We start from the raw sequence: 21,341 nt of genomic DNA on the forward strand, positions 1-21,341 counted from the left end.
AGGAACTATTGTCATTCTCAATGGATGTAAAAACAGACTTTGTTTACTTGCTGTTAGAGGTGAAGAAAAAATTACTTTTGAGAAGCCTCACAGTGATGGTGAGTTAAGACAATCAGAAATGGTGTCAGATCCCCAGATCTGGGCACATTTATAGGCCTACATTTGCTTCCAGGCAAGGTAGCCTTGGCCTACTTCTATACGTAGTCAGGTGCGTTTCCTTTCTCAAGATTGACAGGAGCACACCAAACAAAAGACGATTAATAAATTGATGTCATAAATGGAATGAAATGAACCAAAACCTATTAATCACAAGTGTAGCCTAGGTTGTGCTCGTTGCAAACAGTGTCCACTCCTACAATGAGAACAGTACGACTGTCATAATATATTGAGTGCATTAACATAAATGACCATAACCAAACAAACATTGTAGATTAGAAATGATGGGAATTTATTGTAAATGTAGGCTTACTACTGGTGTGCAATCCCCACGGCCTCTGCAATGGATTAGTCCACTTAGACAGGCGTGAATACACACATATACAGTGCATTTGGAAAATAGTCAAACCCCTTGACTTTTTCCACATTTTATGTAACAGCCGTATTAAATATATATATATATATATATATATATATATTATTATTATTTTATTTTTTTCATCAATCTACACACAATACCCCATAATGACAATCAAAGACAGTTGTTGTTTTTTCTTTGTGCAAATTTATTAAAAATAAAACTGAAATATGACATTTTCATAATTATTCACACCCTTTACTCACCCTTACGCACCTTTGGCAGCGATTACAGCCAGCCTTCTTGGGTATAACGCTACAAGCCTGGCACACCTGTATTTGGGGAGTTTCTGCCATTCTTCTCTGCAGATCCTCTCAAGCTCTGTCAAGTTGGATGGGGAGTGTCACTGCACAGCTATTTTCAGGTCTCTCCAGAAATGTTTGATTGGGTTCAAGTCTGGGCCACTCAAGGACACTGTTATTGACTGTTTGTTTATCCCATGTGTAACTCTGGGTTGTTTTTGTCGCACTGCTTTGCTTTATCTTGGCCAGTTCGCAGTTGTAAATGAGAACTTGTTCTCAACTGGCCTACCTGGTTAAATAAAGGTGGGGGGGGGGGGGAACTTGTCTCAAGGACAGAGACATGTCCCAAAGCCACTCCTGCGCTCTGGAGCAGGTTTTCATCAAGGTACTCTGTACTTTGCTCTGTTCATCTTTGCCTCAATCCTTGCTAGTCTCCCATTCCCTGCCACTGAAAAACATCCCTACAGCATGATGCTGCCACCACCGTGCTTCACCGTAGGGGTGGTGCCAGGTTTCCTCCGGACGTGACGCTTTGTATACAGTTCAATCTTGGTTTCATCAGACCAGAGAATCTTGTTCCTCATGGTCAGAATCTTTGGGTGCCTTTTGGCAAACTTCAAGCTGGCTCTCATGTGCCTTTTTTTTTACTGAGGAGTGGCTTCTGTCTGGACACTACCATAAAGGCCTGGCTGGTGGAGTGCTGCAGAGATGGTTGTCTTTCTGGAAGGTTCTCCCATCTCCACTGTGGAACTCTAGAACTCTGTCAGAGTGACCATCGAGTTCTTGGTCACCTCCCTGACCAAGCCCCTTCTCCCCCGATTGCTCAGTTTGGCCGGACAGCTCTGGTAGCCTTCCCCAAATCTGTGCCACAACACAATCCTGTCTCTGAGCTCTATGGACAATTCCTTCGACCTCGTGGTTTGGTTTTTGCTCTGACATGCGCTGTCAATTGTGGGACCTTATATAGACAGGTGTGTGCCTTTCCCAGTCATGTCCAATCAATTGAATTTACCACAGGTGGACTCCAATCAAGTTGTAGAAACATCTCAAGGATGATCAATGGAAACCGGATGCACCTGAGCTCAATGTCGAGTCTCATCTACATAAGCATTCTGACCCTTTTTACATAAGGTATTTGTTTTTTAGATGTAATAAATGTGCAAGCATTTCTAAAAGCCTGTTTTCGCTTTTGTCTTTGGGGTATTGTGTTTAGATTGCTGAGGATTTTTTATTTATTTTATCCATTTAGAATAAGGCTGTAACGTAACAAAATGTAGAAAAAGTCCAGGATTCTGAATACTTCCCGAAGGCACGATATTTGTGATGCTCGACTAAAAATAAATATTGGTTTACCGACAGCCTATCAATCAGAAAATTGACCAGTCTACTAATGAAGGTCAGTCCTAAAAATGTCCAGAGTACATATGAAATTCAACATAATTTCAACCACCCAATTTAATATAGGATGAATAATATTTTTTATGTTTCTACATGGAACTTTCAATGCAATTTCAGTATACATAGTTCTGATGATTATGTTGAAATTAGATTAATGTAACTTGACTAACAGGTTAAGTCAATTTATTTAAGTGAAAGTTTTACCCTAATTTCAATGTTTACAATGCTGGTTCAAATGAGATCAAAACAGAACTGGTTGATTACTTATTTCAAATCCAATGTATTTTCCACGTTGATTCCAAGTCACAATACGGATTCAGCTAATGTGTGCCCAGAGGGCAGTGTGTGATTTGTCATTGTTGGCCGTCCCATTTGGTAATATTGGAATTATCCAATAGTGACTGAATTCCCCAATCTGTGGCTGTCGCTGACAAACTTTTTCTGTGTGACAGGAGACAAAAATGCGCAACTGCAAATGTAAACCTCCGCCGGTTGGTATTTTTTACATTTTTCTATATTGCCTCCTCGGGAGATGCAGTCCATAGTTTATTCTGCCATTTTCTCATATTTCTATGCAGACATTTAAGTCAGATTGCGTATAATGATGTGTTTTCTCTGAAGCAAAACAGCGATTTGATTGAAATCGGAGTTCTGTGGCACATCACCATTTAGCTGTGGTGACAAGCAACCAGACTGCTTTCTTCCTGCTTCCAGTAAGTACATGTATTTCGAGGACATTACAGTTAGGAATCTTACAGGGAAAAAAGCCTTTCGTACTGTCTTTCTGTCTGCCTGTGGATCATAGACTGTCTCATGAGACGTTCTCCCTTAATGCTGTGTGCACTCTAGAGACACGGAGGGTCCTCTATCATGACAGTAAATTGGGATAGATGGACTAGGCTACATGGCCTATGCTAAATGTTTCCATTCTTTCAAAAAGTCTGACAGGATTTATCACACTTCTGATGTAACTCTACAAAAATGCAGGCCTGACCAGACTCATCTAATTTGTTTAAAGTTTTATCTCCGTGATTTAGTGTGCTGTCAATCCTGTCACTGAAGTCCACTGCAGGCCCCCTCCAGCTGCCACACAAGTGTCTGCCTGTTACACTCCTAGCCCCCACTGAGCAACAAGACAAGGAAACCTGGTCAAAGAATATAATTAGTCGCAGATCAATGTTTTTTATTTTCCTTAGCCACTGCCAGACATTGTGAGCGTCCTTTCTGAGAGTTCTGCATCAAGGAAGTCAACCACCTTCCAAGTGTTGAAGAGCTATTCAAGTTCTTTAGGACTGTGAAAACTGTAATTTTGTACTAAAAAGATTTTGACCTTAGAGGCTAAATTGATTCATGTTCTTGCCTCAACTAGGTGCAATAGGGGGAATAGAGATATTTGACTATAGAATATGCGAACTTATGGTCTTCTACATACAATGCATCATGTCCAGTCTCCCAGCTCTGCCCTAGACTGTTGGAGAGGACAGAAGGAGTTCTCCACGGAAACCGTTTGGCCCACTTGGCCATGGAGTGGCAGGCGGGGTGGGGTTGGATGGGGAGGGGATGCTGGCTGGTACTAACTGCTGGCATCCTTTTAAAGCTAATCACCACTAATTAGCGAGGCAGAGCGGGGCTGCCTGTAGTGGGCTGAGTAATGACATCCCCCAACCCCCCTTTGATACACTACAGTGGGCCATGAGCCTTACACATGAGCCCATCGTTTTCCCTGTACGTTGTAAACATGTCAAATTGCTTGTAACACTGATGTATGACCTTTGTTTTACCACTGTGGTAATAATGTATACTGCGTATGTATTCCCGTCGTGTGGTACAGTAAACTCTAATGACCCAGAGGACCCTTTTGTCCGCCTGCCAATTCCTTTTTAACATATCAAAGCAACCTGAGACATGCCGCTGCTGGCAATGCTAAAGCTATATCTGTAAATTAGACCCGGCGGGCCTGGCATGATACTGGGGACGTGGAGCCGACACGCATCTACAGGCTCTCTGTTGTTTTTACAGCCCATGAAATAAGGAGACACACAAAGGCTTTCTCATGGAGCCTGACTTTCTTCTGAACCCTGCCAGATGTTTTGGAGGAGATGGAACAACATATTACTGCAGAAACATGCAAACACAACACGATGTCCACAGAGTAGGGCTAGCCTTAGTTTAGCTAGGGGTCTGCAGAATCTGTTCTAAAAGCTCAATGACTCCCTACTCGTCTTTGTCTCAGTTTTCAAGTTTGTGGCTGATTTTTGTCTTGTGTAGGTTTGATTGGGTGGGCTGTGAGCACACATCACATACACATTTTAAGAGGGTGTGTGAATGTGTGGTGTGTCTGTCTCTGTGTGTGTGAATGCTAGTTACTAAGCCCCTATGGTTAATTTGGCTCAGCAATGGCTCTCCTCTCCTGTGGAAGCTATTGGCCCCTCCATTGCTTTCAGATGCTGTGGGAGGAGGTCAAAAGCCAATAGAGACATAAGCGATGGCTTGTTTTCCAGCGCTGCCAAAACACAAAGCTTTGCGCGTTGGCCAGCTCTGAGCTGTGATTTGAAATAAGCCATTTATCTCCAACTTTTAAGGATGGTGGTAGTGAAGCTGGTAGTAATGTTCCAGTGAATCATTTCCAGTCTTACTGTGGCTACAGCCATGACAGTGAAACTGATTCCCCTCCACTGTCTCTGTCAAGCACAAGAGCAGGGGCCTGGAGTTTTTCCTGGTGTTATGTAATCAGGATCCCCATTAGCTGTTGCAAAAGCAGCAGCTACTCTTCCTGGGGTCGACACTAAACATGAAACACTAGATAATGCAGAGCATTAATAGACAAGGACACAACTACATACATTTTTTATTGGAAAGGCACACGTAACCGATGTAACAGTGCATACACAAACTGTCTAGGTCAAACAGGGGAGAGGCGTTGTGAGGTGTTGCTTTATCTGTTTTTTGAAACCAGCTTTGCTGGGCTCTGTTCTGGGCCAGCTGCAGCTTAACTACAGTTGAAGTCGGAAATTTACATACACTTAGGTTGGAGTCATTAAAACCCGTTTTTCAACCACTCCGCAAATTTCTTGTTCACTAACTATAGTTTTGGCAAGTCGTTTAGGACATCTACTTTGTGCATGACACAAGTATTTTTTGTTTACAGACAGATTATTTCACTTATAATTCACTGTATCACAATTCCAGTGGGTCAGAAGTTTACATACACTAAGTTGACTGTGCCTTAAAACAGTTTGGACAATTCCAGAAAATGTCATGGCTTTAGAAGCTTCGGATAGGCTAATTGACATCGTTTCAGTCAATTGGAGGTGCCTTGGATCTATTTCTAGGCCTACCTTCAATCTCAGTGCCTCTTTGCTTGACATCATAGGCAAATCAAAAGAAATCAGCAAAGACTTCAGAAAAACAATTGTAGACCTCCACAAGTCTGGTTCATCAGGCAATTTCCAAACGCCTGAAGGTACCATGTTCATCTGTACAAACAATAGTACGCAAGTATAAACATCATGGGACCACGCAGCCGTCATACCGCTCAGGAAGGAGACACGTTCTGTCTCCTAGAGATGAACGTGCTCTTGTGAGAAAAGTACAAATCAATCCCAGAACAACAGCAAAGGATCTTGTTAAGATCCCGGACGAAACCGGTTCAAAAGTATCTATATCCACAGTAAAACGAGTCCTATATCGTCATAACCTGAAAGGCTGCTCAGCAAGGAACACGCCACTGCTCCAAAACCGCCATAAAAAAAAGCCAGACTACGGTTTGCAACTTCACATGGAGACAAAAACTGTACTTTTTGGAGAAATGTTCTCTGGTCTAATGAAACAAAAATAAAACTGCTTGGTCATAATGACCATCGTTATGTTTGGAGGAAAAGGGGAGGCTTGCAAGCCGAAGAACACCATCCCAACCATGAAGCACAGAGGTGGCAGCATCATGTTTAGGGGGTGCTTTGCTGCAGGAGGTACTGGTGCACTTTTTGTTTTTTTTTAAAGATGGCATAATGAGGAAGAACAATTATGTGGATATATTGAAGCAACATCTCAAGACATCAGTCAGGAAGTTAAAGCTTGGTTGCAAATGCGTCTTCCTAATGGACAATGACCCCAAGCATACTTCCAAAGTTGTGGCAAAATGGCTTAAGGACAACAAAGTCAAGGTATTGGAGTGTCCATCCAAAGCCCTGACCTCAATCAATCCTATATACAATTTGTGGGCAGAACTGAAAAAGCGTGTGCAAAAGCAAGGAGGCCTACAAACCTGACTCAGTTACACCAGCTCTGTCAGGAGGAATGGGCCAAAATTCACCCAACTTATTTTGGGAAGCTTGTGGAAGGCTACCCAAAACGTTTGACCAGTTTGACGTTTGAATTTAAAGGCAATGCTACCAAATACTAATTGAGTGTATGTAAACTTCTGACCCGTTGGGAATGTGATGAAAGAAATAAAAGCTGAAAGAAATCATTCTCTCTACTATTATTCTGATATTTCACATTCTTAAAATAAAGTGGTGATCCTAACTGACCTAAGACAGGGAATTTTTACTGGGATTAAATGTCAGGAATTGTGAAACTGAGTTTAAATGTATTTGGTTACGGTGTATGTAAACTTCCAACTTCAACTGTAGGTCTTTCCTTGCAGCACTAGACCACACGACTGGACAATAATCAAGATTAGACCAAATTAGAGCCTGCAGAACTTGCTTTTTGGAGTGTGGTGTCAAAAAAACAGAGCATCTCTTTATTACGGACAGACCTCTCCCCATCTTTTATGTTTTGACCATGATAGTTTCCAATCTAAGGTAACGTCAAGATATTTGGTCTCCTCAACTTGTTCAACAGCCACACACACAATTCATTACCAGATTCAGCTGAGGTCTAGAACATAGAGAATGTGGTCATGAAAAACTCTGGCCTCGTGTGTACCGCAAAGTCAGGTAAAGAGTTGCATTCACTGGGTCATGTTTAGGCACAAGAAGGATAGAAAACTAGTAAAACGGGGACGTACTATTTCAACTTGTCTGACTAGAAATACTTTTGAATTTCCTCTTGCTACATTTTTCCAACGTAAGCCCTATTGAACACGACTTGTTGCGATTACCCACACACCTGCAGAGCCTGTCGTCCATGTCAAGAGGGATGTAATGTGACTGCTGAGAGAGAGTGAAACTGACCACGTCCCTGTTGTGTGTCCACAGGAGGAGTGCTTCCTCAACCTAGAGGCGCCCATCGCTAGAGTCTGTGGCTACGACACTCCCTTCCCCCACATCTTCGAACCCTTCTACATCCCAGACAAGTGGAAATGCTTCGATGCTGTCAAGAAGTTGATCAGCTACTGATCTCCAACTACTGATCTCCAGGTGAGTACCACGTTGGAAGTTCTCTGGGGTTTGTAGTTTATAATTGTGCAGCTTTTTTTTTTTTTTTATCTGATCAAAATTCAAAACCGTATGTTCACCTCCAACCACTTTTTAACATGGATTGATAAAGAACAATGATCATATCAGAAGCCTTATCAGTTATGCGTTCAGGAGTCGCAATGTTCTAGAACGTTGCCAATAGAAATGTATTTTGTAGAGCTGACGTGATTCTATTTTTGACACGACTGAGGAACATGCCTGTTCTGCATGATATATTTCTATCTGAAAAATCAAACATTACACCCCACTGAATGCAATCCTGATCTCTGTGCTCCTTGCAATTGTCCTCAAATATCTCACTATGGCTGACTGACAACCCATCTAGATTTAATGATTATGGTTCATGTCTCCGATTTAACTTGTGTAGCTCCATGCTGTTATTTTATAGTTTGTGTATTGCAAACGATTATCTATACATGTGGCAGAATTGATGAGTAATTCACTTTGAAATGGAGAGCGCTGTTGTCATTCGCCTCGATCGGCGGTGTTTAATCCTTTTTTTAATTGCCTGTGTCGTTTTGAGCACCATGTTGTAAAAACGAGCCTGGAAAGAAGTCAATAAAGGGATGGTAAATTGAATTCGACAGTGGTCAACCCCCGCCTTTCTCTCACTCTCTCTCTCCCTCTGCTATGTCAAGTAAGATATCCGGACTGACGTACTGAACCTTTCTCTTCTCATTATTCTTCCCAGAGCCACCTCTCGGAGGACCAAGACTCCGAGCTCTCTCTCTCCATTGTTCTCACCAATGGACATCATGCAGAAAAATACACGTTGTCGGCCATCCAATCGGGAAGCAGCATCCAGACGGAGCTCTTGGCCCTCCCTGTGCAAGCACAGACTGTTACTTCTGGTTTAGTGAACGTTTTCTGTAAATGGGGAATAGGTGTCCTCTTGGTCGACTCTCTTACTACTGTACGTTTTCTAGCTTCCATGGTAAAACAGATCCCCACAGACAGTTTCACAAACACTAGTGTGAGTACCAGTAAGTGTTATTCTATAGTAACTGACTGTTAGAATAGTTGAATGTGTGTCTGCCTCAGTCTTCCCCGTTTAATTTTACTCTTTGAATGACTCTTTGCCTTTCTCATCTTAGTTTTGTTTGACATCAAGTTGACTGTACTGAAAATAATGGACCTGTGGTTTTTTTAATGAAAATAAACTAATTGACCTTTGGCCTCATTATATTTGACAGTACTTTAAAGGGGCAATCTGAAGTAACTACATCCATTTTTTTAAACTTAATGATATGTACCCATTGATTCTTGACGAATATATCTTATAAATGTCTCATGAGTTCAACTGTCATAACCCATCAAAACCCACAATTATAAGCTTATTTTACTCCAATGTTTGTAAACACAGTCAATGTAAACAAACACTGTATAGACTCAACATGGTTACTATAATTTTTATATAATGGTCCTTGCATCCATAGCTCTATGAATTTGAGTGGTTACATTTCCCCACCCCATCCCTCAGCTTTTTGGCAAAACAGTGGCGGGGAGTGTTTCACCTGCTCATTGCAACTTTTTAATGTCTTGATGGTTTTCATAGCTGAGATGGTGAAGTCTTTATACTGGTCATTCACCTTTATGATGAAGCTATGGAGGTGACCTTTGAGAATATTTGAGTAAGCTCTACTGAATCTGTTGTGGAATACCTCATCTGCGTTGTGTGATTTTGATGGAACATTAGGGCAAAGTCCAAACAGTTCCTCCCTGTTTCAATCCACGTTCTTACACTTGGTGCCTAATGAACACGACCCTGATAAATGATAGTCAACATGAGTGCGGCCGATTGAACACAGAAAAGGATGACTGAATCACATCCCGGGGGCAAAGTGTGTGTCACCACATGTTCTGTCCAATGCCTTCAGGCACCCTATCAATCTCCCTCTCTGATGTCCCAGCCCTCCAGCCAGATGCACACATGAAAAGAGACCTTAAAAAGACTCATAGGGAGCGTAGACAGCCTGATCCACTTTAATCAACATACCACAGCTCAGACCCTGAGACGAGAGATGAGCTTTAATGGGGCTTCAAGGAGGCCTATGGGATTTTGATGGTGGAACAGTCTCACAGATAGAGACATGTCATCGTTATTAGGGTATTTGAACTCGGCAAAAAAAAGAAATTCCCTTTTTCAGGACCCTGTCTTTCAAAGATAATTCGTAAAATCCAAATAACTTCACAGATCTTCATTGTAAAGTGTTTAAACACTGTTTCCCATGCTTGTTCAATGAACCATAAGCAATTAATGAACATGCACCTGTGGAATGGTCATTAAGACACTAACAGCTTACAGATGGTAGGCAATTAAGGTCACAGTTATGAAAACTTACGAAACTAAAGAGGCCTTTCTTCTAACTCTGAAAAACACCAAAATAAAGATGCCCAGGGTCCCTGCTCATCTGCGTGAATGTGCCTTAGGCATGCTGCAAGGAGGCATGAGGACTGCAGATGTGGCCAGGGCAACAGGGAGACAGGACGGACAGTTGATCGTCCTCGCACTGGCAGACCACGTATAACAACACCTGGGGTAACGGGATCGGTACATTCGAACATCACACCTGCGAGACAGGTACAAGATGGCAGCAACAACTGCCGAGTTACACCGGGAACGCACAATCCCTCCATCAGTGCTCAGACTGTTGGCAATAGGCTGAGAGAGGCTGGACTGAGGGATTGTAGGCCTGTTGTAAGGCAGGTCTTCACCAGACATCACCGGCAACAACGTCGCCTATGGGCACAAACCCACCGTCGATGGACCAGACAGGACTGGCAAAAAGTGCTCTTCACTGACGAGTCGCGGTTTTGTCTCACCAGGGGTGATGGCCAGATTCACGTTAATCATTGAAGGATTGAGCGTTACACCGAGGCCTGTACTCTGGAGCGGGATCGATTTGGAGGCGGAGGGTCCGTCATGGTCTGGGTCGGTGTGTCACAGCATCATCGGACTGAGCTTGTTGTCATTGCAGGCAATCTCAACGCTGTGCGTTACAGGGAAGACATCCTCCCTCATGTGGTACCCCTCCTGCAGGCTCATCCTGGCATGACCCTCCGGCATGACAATGCCACCAGCCAAACTGCTCATTCTGTGCCTGATTACCTGTGAGACAGGAATGTCAGTGTTCTGCCTTTACCAGCGACGAACCCGGATCTCAATCCCATTGAGCACGTCTGGGACCTGTTGGATCGGAGGGCGAGGGCTTGGGCCATTCCCCCCAGAAATGTCCGGGAACTTGCAGGTGCCTTGGTGGAAGAGTGGGGTAACTTCTCACAGCAAGAACTGGCAAATCTGGTGCAGTCCATGAGGAGGAGATGCACTGCAGTACTTAATGCAGGACACATTATTCCATTTCTGTTAGTCACATGTCTGTGGAATGTGTTCAGTTTATGTCTCAGTTGTTGAATCTTATGTTCATACAAATATTTACACGTGTTAAGTTTGCTGAAAATAAATGCAGTTGACAGTGAGAGGATGTTTCTTTTTTTGCTGTGCTTAGATGAAATATTACCGAATCCCCTGACTTGTAGGTGTTCCTACGAAGTACCCTGGGAATCTGTAACTGCACACAGGTGTTCAGAGTCAGACACTTCAACACACACACATAGAGAGACTAGTGTACAGTTAACTCCCATGCAGTCCGAGTTTTCAGCCTTTCTATCTATTTTCCCTTATCAGGGTGCATGTTGCAACAGCACCTCACCTTGCATCTTATTTCACTTTGGGCCTCCAGTGCTCATTTGTCTCACCCACAGAGTAATACGATCTGAAAGAGCTGAGGCCTCATTCATGAAACTACACTGAACAAAAATATAAACGCAACATGTAAAGTGTTAATGACATATATCATGATCTGAATTAAAATATCCCAGAAATGTTTCATATGCACAAAAAGCTTATTTCCCTCAAATTTTGTACAGAAGTTTGTTTGCATTCCTCTTTGTGTGCAGTTCTCCTTTGCCAAGATCATCTATCCACCTGACCAAGAAGCTGATTAAACAGAATGTTCATACACATGTGTACCTTGTGCTGGGGACAATATAAGGCCACTCTCGGGCATAAGCTACCGAAACTAACACAATTGCATTTTATCAATGTCAATGCCATTCATCTGACGCCATCACCTACTGTTTCAGCATGATCATACACAGCCCCATATTGCAAAGATCTGTACACAATTCCTGGAAGCTGAAAATGTCCCAGTTCTTCCATAGCCTGCATACTCACCAGACATGTCACCTATTGAGCATGTTTGGGATGCTCTGGATTGACGTGTACAACAGCGTGTTCCAGCCATTGAAGAAGAATGGGACAACATTCCACAATCAACAACCTGATCAACTCCATGCAAAGCATGAAAGCATGAAACAAATGGTGGTCACACAAGATACTGACTGGTTTTCTGATCTACACCCCTACTTTTTTTTAGGTATCTGTGACCAACAGACCTGTATTCCCAGTCATGGGAATAGCCATAGATTAGCCCCTAATGAATTTATTTCAAATGACTGATTTCCTTATATGAACCCAGTAAAATCTTTGAAATTGTTGCTTGTTGCATTTATATTTTTGTTCAGTATAATAAAATGCACAGATTGTATCTTAAATTGTGTGTACAATAAAGTCCATGCCAAGACTGATTCATAAATCTTGAGCTTGACATGAAAATACGTGATTTATAATATGCGCATACCCAATGTTTTATATATTTCTACAACTTTTTTTTACACTTAGATTTAAATTGTTTCAAGTATTCAATTTAGAGTGCAGTAGATACTATGTTTACAGATTACATCTTAGTTGAGAGCAGTGAAAGTGTATTAGAGGTCAGTATGTCACTGTCTGTTAGATGTTCACTAGGCTCAGGGCCAGAGTTATGGGCAGGCCTTGGGAGGCCCACTCTACCGTACCCCCTTACCCATCCAAATAAAATATTTGAATATTGATTTGACCAAGATGCGCACTGACATAGACGCATCAATCTCAGATAAAGTATCGGAGTGAACGAAACAGCGCCCTACTGGCTCAGTATGTGTAGCCCATGGAGCTGATGCTGTCTGGACAAAAAGTGTATGGCATGTCATACTCTTTTTTTTGCCAGACAGCATACAGTATAGTAAGGCAGAGGGGCGCTGTTTCGCTCGCTCGGATGCTTTCTCCGGTGAGATGAATTTCAGCGAATTGAATTGAAGTTGGCAGGTGCACAGTGCACTGTTCGGATGCTGGAATTATTTTTGGACAAACGTGCGTCGGTAACCTACTTTTTGAAGTGATTTGTTTGACAGTGAGATGACAACTTCATGACTTGTTGTGTTCATGCCACTTTAAAAGGTAAAACATTTTTACAGATAAATTACAGGTCTTTACTATAAAACCCATTTAAAAAATGTAGGTGGTCCTGTGAGCCCTATGGAAATCAAATGCCCGTCCAACTGATTCGTTCTGGCCGGCCCTGGAATAGTTCAGAATGAATGTTTCTGTGTGTAGTTTGAAGGAGCTTTCCTAGCTTGTTAGCCATTCCTGTAGAATTCCAGTCCTTGTGCTAAAGCCAGTTAGTATTGGCTGGCGAAACTACCTTTAACTTCCTTCATACTGGACAAAGATACAGTACGTAAAAATGGTATCCATGAAGTAGATAAATGGCCTCGTTGCCAAAATTCCGAACTATCCCTTTAACGTACAGTATGAAACAAATGACCCCAATAACAGGGCCAGCTTCCCCCTACACGTAAAGTATGAGCCTTTGGAAAGATTAGGGATGGAATGTGTGAAGCATCCTGAGATGATGTAAGATTTACGTTTTCGGGGTGAAAAAATGTGTGTATTTGTTAGGATTAATCATCTCATACACTTTGCAACAATGAAACCTTTACTCATATTGACTAAGTGCATGAGGGAGTGGCCTGCTGTGGCCACGGACAAATATACTGTACGTGGCCTCATCCTGGGGATTAGTTTGCTCTCTAAATGTAAAACTCAAACCATCGGCGCACTTTGGAGGAGAAAGGTGAATCGTACATCAAAGCAACACTAACAAGCACTTGGCGTACAGTAATTCTTTCCTCATGGCCAGCGCCATATGAGATCAAATGAAGCGGACGGAGCTGGCTCTGCCTTGTTCGTATGATGCCCTGGACAGCGTGGCTTAGGAGATCTGGACATCGGGGACGTGTCTCGTGTGCCTAATCAGAAACACACAGTGTTGGACGTTGTTCTGAGAGGACTGTGACCACTTGTCAATGTGCACTTTTGGCTTTTTCTGTGTTTTTTGTAATGTAGGCCACACATTGGAGTGACGTGTTGTTGAGAGCAAATGTTTTCAATGTGTTGTTTTTCTTTGCTTGCTGTGATGTCCTAACTTTTTTTAACAAAAGCAGGTCGAACATTAGTTGAAGGACATTAGTTGAGGTATTACAATGCCTAGGACTGATTCAGGGCTTTGCCGAGAGCAATATATTTATTCTCTGTTGGTGATGTCTCTCACCATCACTTCAAAGTAAGATGGATGGATGCCTTGACCTCTTCCGCAACCATTCAATACCACCTATAATAAAGTTATTGCGGTTCACATCAACAGGAAGCTGCGGCTTTGGCTTTCAAAGGCGACCAAATAAACGGAGAAAGTAACAAAAGTTGAGCCATTGAGACAATGCCACTAATCACCCAGTCTCTACCAACCTCATGCTCGCTTCGCCGAGAATTCTCAGCACTCCCCGACTGCGAAACCCCTGAGAAATTTTTAAGATAAAATAATGTCTGTCATTTTGGTTAGGGCAAAAGCCAGGCCTGTAACCGCAGTGGTGAGGTGGCCACACCCTAGGGCGTGGCAGGCAGCAGAGATGACCTCTGGTTGGGAGGGTATAATAGCATCTATGCACTGACACTGTGTCATTAGGCACTATATTTACATGAAACACGAAACCACCCGGTGGGAGGGCTGGTCACCGTTCAGTGTATCCCTCCAATGCAAGGGGGAAAGGATCCACTATGGTCCCTTTTCAACTCAAACTTGTGTTTACTGAGGGGAGAAACATCAAGCCTTTCATGTACAGTGTCATATGACCTCTGTCATTGAATTTTTTTGTTGTTGCTTATGACAAAATTTGGTGAAATTTTAACTGTCACATAAATCCTCCCTGCCTTCACCACCTGTATTCAAAGTCAAAGGACCACTGTGATATTGTATTATTACGGTGTCATTATTCACATAATAAACACTTCAAAGTTTTGGTGTGTTTCAAATGCATAGAAAAGTTCAATTGACTAAGAAAGTCAAGAAAATAGTGCATTTATTTACATATGTGGTGCAACAGATTCTAATGAAAAAAGCACTGAGATCACATGCTATCAATGGCCTCGTGAGTCATGAGGTCTGTCTTGCATTACAACTTTCAACCTCCAAGAAATATGTTCACGTCTTTACACTTGCTATATTCCCTCCTGTGTATTATATATACTTAACTAGAAGACAATTTGTCACAATTGTGGCTGGTTAATAATACATGTTGCGGAGCTAGATACTCTAGCCCAATATTGAAAGTATTCTCAAGATACAATGTGATGATCACATGTCATGTACCGTTGGCATCGTGCTTTGATGTTGATTGATTCCCCATTTCTCGGCCTTAGTAAGGTGCCTCTGTGACTGGGGGCAGGTAGCCTAGTGGTTTAACTGAAAGGTCGATTGTTTGAATCCCTGAGCCAGCTAGGTGGAGAAATCTGCCGTTCTGCCATTGAACAAGGCACTTATCCCCCAACATCAACTGCTCCCCGGGTGCTGATAACGTCAATTAACGCACCTCTCTGATTCAGAGTGGTTGGGTTAAATGCGGAAGACACATTTCAGTTGAATGCATTCAATAGTGACTAGATATCCTCTTTCCCCATTCATGTTGGTGCATTCAGACAGACTACAGCTGAACGAGTAAGGAAACTCAGAGATGCCAATCCTTTCCTGTTCTGATTGGTCAAAGCTCTGCACACCGCATCCTCTACCAAGACATTTGCTGTTTTCTTCAGCTTCCTCATTCCCATTCAACCCATGATTCCTTCAATCTTCCTAATGCTGTTGCAGATCCTGTTGGAAAACTAAGATATTTTCTTGAGGTCAATCATTTAAACTCCAGCGTTAAATCCACACATCAGTTTCCAATGTACGTCCTCTAAAGACCAATAGGCTAAGGATGTTGATCCAAGACTGAAACCTCTTGGGGTTGAAGGTATTGTAAATACATTTCAACTCAGTGAAATGAGCATTGACAGGAGAAAACACACACACTCTCATTTTCCTTTTGTTGACTGGAGTCACAGGGGACTTACTGTGTGTCCTCATCCGGATTATTTAAACTTCCATTACTTCATCAAACATTTATCTGAAATCGGACACACACACACATACACTTTGTGCTCTCAGCCCATTAGGGTACTGATGTCAGAGCTTAAAGAGCAACAGAAGAGGTTCAGTGGGCACACAGGTCTCCTAGCAGCAGCATACTGCTATCATCAAACCCCAACTGAATACACACACGCTAATAATACATGCATTACACATGTCTGTCTGTCTCTTTCTGTCTATGTCTTTCTTTCTTTACTGTGTTCCAGTGGTGTAAAGTACCTGAGAAATAAATACTTTAAAGTAATACTGAAGTCGTTTTTGGGGTGGTTCTGTACTTTACTTCACTAGTTAAATTTTTGACAACTTTTCATTTTACTTCACTACATTCCTAAAGAAAATTATATACTTTTTACTTCATACATTTTCCTTGACGCCCAAAAGTACTCGTTACATTTGAAATGCTTAGTAGGACAGGAACATTGTCCAATTCTGTCACGCCCTGGCCATAGAGAGGTTTTTATTCTCTAGTTTGGCGAGGCCAGGGTGTGACTAGGGTGGGCATTCTAGTCTCTTTATTTCTATGTTGGTGTGGTTCCCAATCAGAGGCAGCTGTCTATCGTTGTCTCTGATTGGGAATCATATATAAGTTGTCCTTTTTCGTTTGGGTTTGGTGGGTAGTTGTTTTCTGTTTAGTGTCTGCACATGACAGGACTGTTTTGGGTTTCCCCTCGTCGTTATTTTGTTGGAGTGTTTTGAGTATTACATTTATCATGAACATCACGCTGCGTTTTGGTCCACTCCTTCATACGACGATCATTACAAATTCACACACTTATCAAGAGAACATCCCTACTGACTTTGATCTGGTGGAAACACACATGCTTTGTTTATAAATTATGCCTGTGTGTCAGTGAATAGAAACACTTGTTAAATTGTGCCACCTGGTTTGCTTAATATAAGGAATTTGAAATAATTGATACTTTTGACACTTAAGTGTATTTTAGCAATTACATTTACTTCTAATACTTAAGTATATTTAAAACCAGATACTTTTAGATTTTTAGTCAAGTCATCTTCTAATAAGGTATCTTTACTTTTTCTCAAGTATGACAATTGCGTACTTTTTCCACCACTGCTGTGTACTTCCTTTCTTGAGCTATAGTCCGTTTGCATGTCGTCCTGTAATGCCCGGCTGACAGGGATGATGAATGGTTGCTGGGGGACTCAAAAACACTGTCCGCGGAAGGTCATTTGGCTTGGCTGGCCGTTTGTTTTTCTAACCATGACATCCTGTTTGAGACAGAGGGCAGCTCAGTCTCATGACGTAAGTGGCACTAATTTGTGTGGCAATGAAATAATTTCCAACTCTAATTGAGGGCCACTTGCATGTCGTGCTCTACACTTGCCCACTTAAGGCCAATGGCAAACAAGAAATGTGAGGTTTCCCAACAGTCGCTCTGAAGCAGTGAGGAAAGTGTGTGTATGTGTGTGTATGTGTGTGTAACATCTTATTACACCAAGGACAAGTTTTTAAATGTTTAGCTTTGCCTGGAGCGAGCATTGTGTATGAAAGCTGATACAATAGAAATGCCTACCATCTGTGCGGGACTGAGAAGGAAACATAGTGTTTGAAAAGGTTTAGCCAGAAGCACCAGTACTGGGTTGACCGTGTAAACACAAACTCATGCTTTTAGTGAGTAAACAAACTTTTCAAGAAGTTTTGGGAAACTGGTCAGAATAAAGTCAGACTGAGCAGCATTACTCTCTGTGGCCTATGATATAAAATACACCATAGACCTAGGACTAGGAATGAGGCATTACAGTGTACATTTTCGGACATTCCTGTGTGGAGTGTGGTCATAGCTGGTGTGTGTATTGTGTGTGCAATTTGTGTTCAGACTAGCTGTGTTTATTTACTTAGTTGATCCATCTCATTACTTGAGGAACATAAGTACTAAAGTTTTTCGAACGTTGCCGGTCTTGGGCTGCTTTCTTTACCTCATGGCCATGACAAGCGGATCTTCTTCAATTCTGAGTCTACACCTGCCTGAAGGTACCACGTTCATCTGTACAAACAATAGTATGCAAGTATAAACACCATTAGTACACAGAAAGGAGACGGGTTCTGTCTCCTAGAGATGAACGTACTTTGGTGCAAGAAGTGCAAATCAATCCCAGAACAACAGCAAAGGACCTTGTGAAGATGCTGGAGGAAACAGGTACAAAAGTATCTATATCCACAGTAAATTGAGTCCTATGTCGACATAACTTGAAAGGCCGCTCAGCAAGGAAGAAGCCACTGCTCCAAAACCACCATAAAAATGCCAGACTATGGTTTGCAAGATGGTACTTTTTGTAGAAATGTCCTCTGGTCTGATGAAACAGAAATATAACTGTTTGGCCATAATGACCATTGTTATGTTTGGAGGAAAAAGGAGGAGGCTTGCAAGCCGAAGGACACCCATCCCAACCGTGAAGCACAGGGGTGGCAGCATCATGTTGTGGGGGTGCTTTGCTGCAGGAGGAGCTGGTGCACTTCACAAAATAGATGAAGAAGAGAAATTACATGTATATATTGAAGCAACATCTCAAGACATAAGTCAGGAAGTTAAAGCTTGGTCGCAAAAGGGTCTTCCAAATGGACTATGACCCCAAGCATTCTTCCAAAGTTGTGGCAAAATGGCTTAAGGACAACAAAGTCAAGGTATTGGAGTGGCCATCACAAAGCCCTGACCTCAATCCTATAGAAAATTTGTGGGCAGAACTGAAAAAGCATGTGTGAGCAAGGAGGCCTACAAACCTGATTCAGTTACACCAGCTCTGTCAGGAGGAATGGACCAAAATCCACCCATCTTATTGTGGGAAGCTTGTGGAAGGCTATCTGAAACATTTGACCCAAGTTTTAAAAGGCAATGCTACCAAATACTAATTGAGTGTATGTAAACTTCTGACCCACTGGGAATGTGATGACAGAAATAAAAACCGAAAGAATTCATTCTCTCTGCTATTATTCTGACATTTCACATTCTTAAAATAAAGTGGTGATCTAACTGACCTAAGACAGGGAATTCTTACTAGGATTAAATTGTGAACAACTGAGTTTAAATGTATTTGGCTAAGGTGTATGTAAACTTCCGACTTCAACTGTATGTTCAGAACAAGCCTTGCAAAGTGTGTGTCGTGTGTGTATTGTGTAGCGAGAGCATCAGTGTCCAGCATATGGTCAGTGCTGATGCACTCCGGCAGTCTGCGTCAGAGGTGTTAAGGGTGGCCAAGTGGAGGTTAGAAGTCAAGTGAAACAGTCAGATGTTGTGAGATGTTGACGATGAAATGGAGGAGAAAGGCTATCTCATCTCCTTCCAAGCTTTGATGTCCATCTGCAGCCATGCTCACTGGGATTGTTTTAATTTAAACCCAAAGTCATCTGAATATGATTGATATGCACAGATGTACACTGAACAAAAATTGAAATGCAACATGTGAAGTGTTGGTCCCATGTTTCATGACCTGAAATAAAAGATCTCAGACATTTACCATATACACAATCAGCTTATTTCTCTCATATTTTGTCCACAAGCTTTTCTCCTTTGTCAAGATAATCCATCCACCTGATCAAGAAGCTGTTTAAACAGCATGATCACTACACAGGTGCACCTTGTGCTGGTGACAATAAAATGCCTCTGAAATGTGCCAAAGCCACTCCTGCATTGTCTTGGCTGTGTGCTTAGGGTCATTGTCCTGTTGGAAGGTGAAATGTGAACCTTCACCCCAGTCTGAACGCCAAGCGGGCTGTCATTTGCCTTTTACTGAGGAGTGGCTTCCATCAGGCCACTATACCATAAAGGCCTGTTTGGTGTAGTGCTGCAGAGATGGTTGTCCTTCTGGAAGGTTATCCCATCTCCACAGAGGAACTCTAGAGCTCTGTCAGAGTGACCATCGGTTTCTTGGTCACCTCCCTGAGCAAGCACCTTCTCCCCCGATTGCTCAGTTTGGACGGGTGGCCAGCTCTAGGAAGAGTCTTGGTGGTTCCAAACTTCTTCCATTTAAGAATGATGGAGGTCACTGTGTTCTTGAGGACCTTAAATGTTGCATAACATTTTTGGTACCCTTCCCCAGATCTGTGCCTCGACACAATCCTGTCTCGGCGCACAACGGACAATTCCTTCAACCTCATGGCTTGATTTTTGCTCTGACATGCACCTTCAACTGTGGGACCTTATATAGACAGATGTGTGCCTTTCCAAATCATGTCTAATCAATTGAATTTACCACAGGTGGAACTCCAAGTTGTAGAAACATCTCAAGGATGATCAATGGAAACAGGGTGCACCTGAGCTCAATTTCGACTCTCATAATAGCAAGGGTCTGAATACTTATGTTAATAAGCTATTTCTGTTTTTTATTTTCAATACATTTCAAAAAATTCTAAAAACCTGTTTCCACTTTGTCATTATGGGGTATTGTGATGTCATTATGGGGTATTGTGATGTCATTATGGGGTATTGTGATGTCATTATGGGGTATTGTGTGTAGATTGCTGAGGATTAGATTGCTGAGTTTAAAAAAAAATCCATTTTAGAATACTATGTAACAAAATGTGGAAAAAGTCAAGTGGTCTGTGAACTTTCCGAAGGCACTGTATTTTTTTTATCCCGTTTAACCCCATACCAAATCACCCTACATATGCATTCTACTGCATTCAATAAAGTATTTCTCTGTTCTCAATCTGCTTCTACCTTTTGTCACATATTTCCACCACTGCAGAACATTGCCAGTTTAGGCTTGTGGCATGAGGCTTGTAATTCTCCTGCCACTGGCTTATGTACTTTCCCTTTTCAAACACTGTTATAAACACAGACCACTTGATCCTCTCCCGATCCACAGATCTGTCAGACTTAACTTACTGATCATGGTGCGAAAGGATCCAAAGGAACGTGATTTCTGCGAGGAGAACAGAGAGTGATGAGTTATCTGAGGTCAGGGAAGGAGAGAAATGTGTGAACAGTAAAAACATTCCACTTTCCTGGGGACTGAGACACAGACACTCCAATCAGATACTGGCAGACACCGAGTTACCAAATACAGCTGGGAATGATGGGAACTGACTGACCCAAGAAGAGACTGGAGATTTGTGCTGGAGGGAAGAATTACATTATCACCCCCTGCCAATATCCACACAGGGAACTTCTTTTAGAAAAACGTTAAGAGGCTTAACTTTAGAGACTCTGAGAAGGCAGAGATAGTGAGTAAATATGACATATTTTCAGGGGGACAAATACAGCTGTTGTTTGGATGCTAAGACATGTACATGTTTGTTGCCCTAAGTAGGGATCATCCAACATTTGACAAAGTCATCAAATCA

At 42.2% G+C, this 21,341-nt stretch overlaps 1 protein-coding gene across 1 annotated transcript in view; it reads left to right on the top strand.

Moving 5' to 3' along the window:
- LOC109864604 (2-oxoisovalerate dehydrogenase subunit beta, mitochondrial-like) overlaps nucleotides 1-8,820 on the top strand; it is a 90,162-nt gene extending 81,342 nt beyond the window's left edge. The window contains exons 10-11 of the mRNA XM_020452459.2: nucleotides 7,416-7,577; nucleotides 8,329-8,820. Of these exons, the coding sequence (XP_020308048.1) occupies nucleotides 7,416-7,556 (141 nt within the window). The 3' untranslated portion in view covers nucleotides 7,557-7,577; nucleotides 8,329-8,820. The remainder of the gene's footprint in view (nucleotides 1-7,415; nucleotides 7,578-8,328) is intronic.
- The last annotated feature ends 12,521 nt before the right edge of the window (nucleotides 8,821-21,341 follow it).

Source organism: Oncorhynchus kisutch, linkage group LG2 (assembly GCF_002021735.2).
Source record: "Oncorhynchus kisutch isolate 150728-3 linkage group LG2, Okis_V2, whole genome shotgun sequence".
Lineage (NCBI taxonomy): Eukaryota > Metazoa > Chordata > Actinopteri > Salmoniformes > Salmonidae > Oncorhynchus > Oncorhynchus kisutch.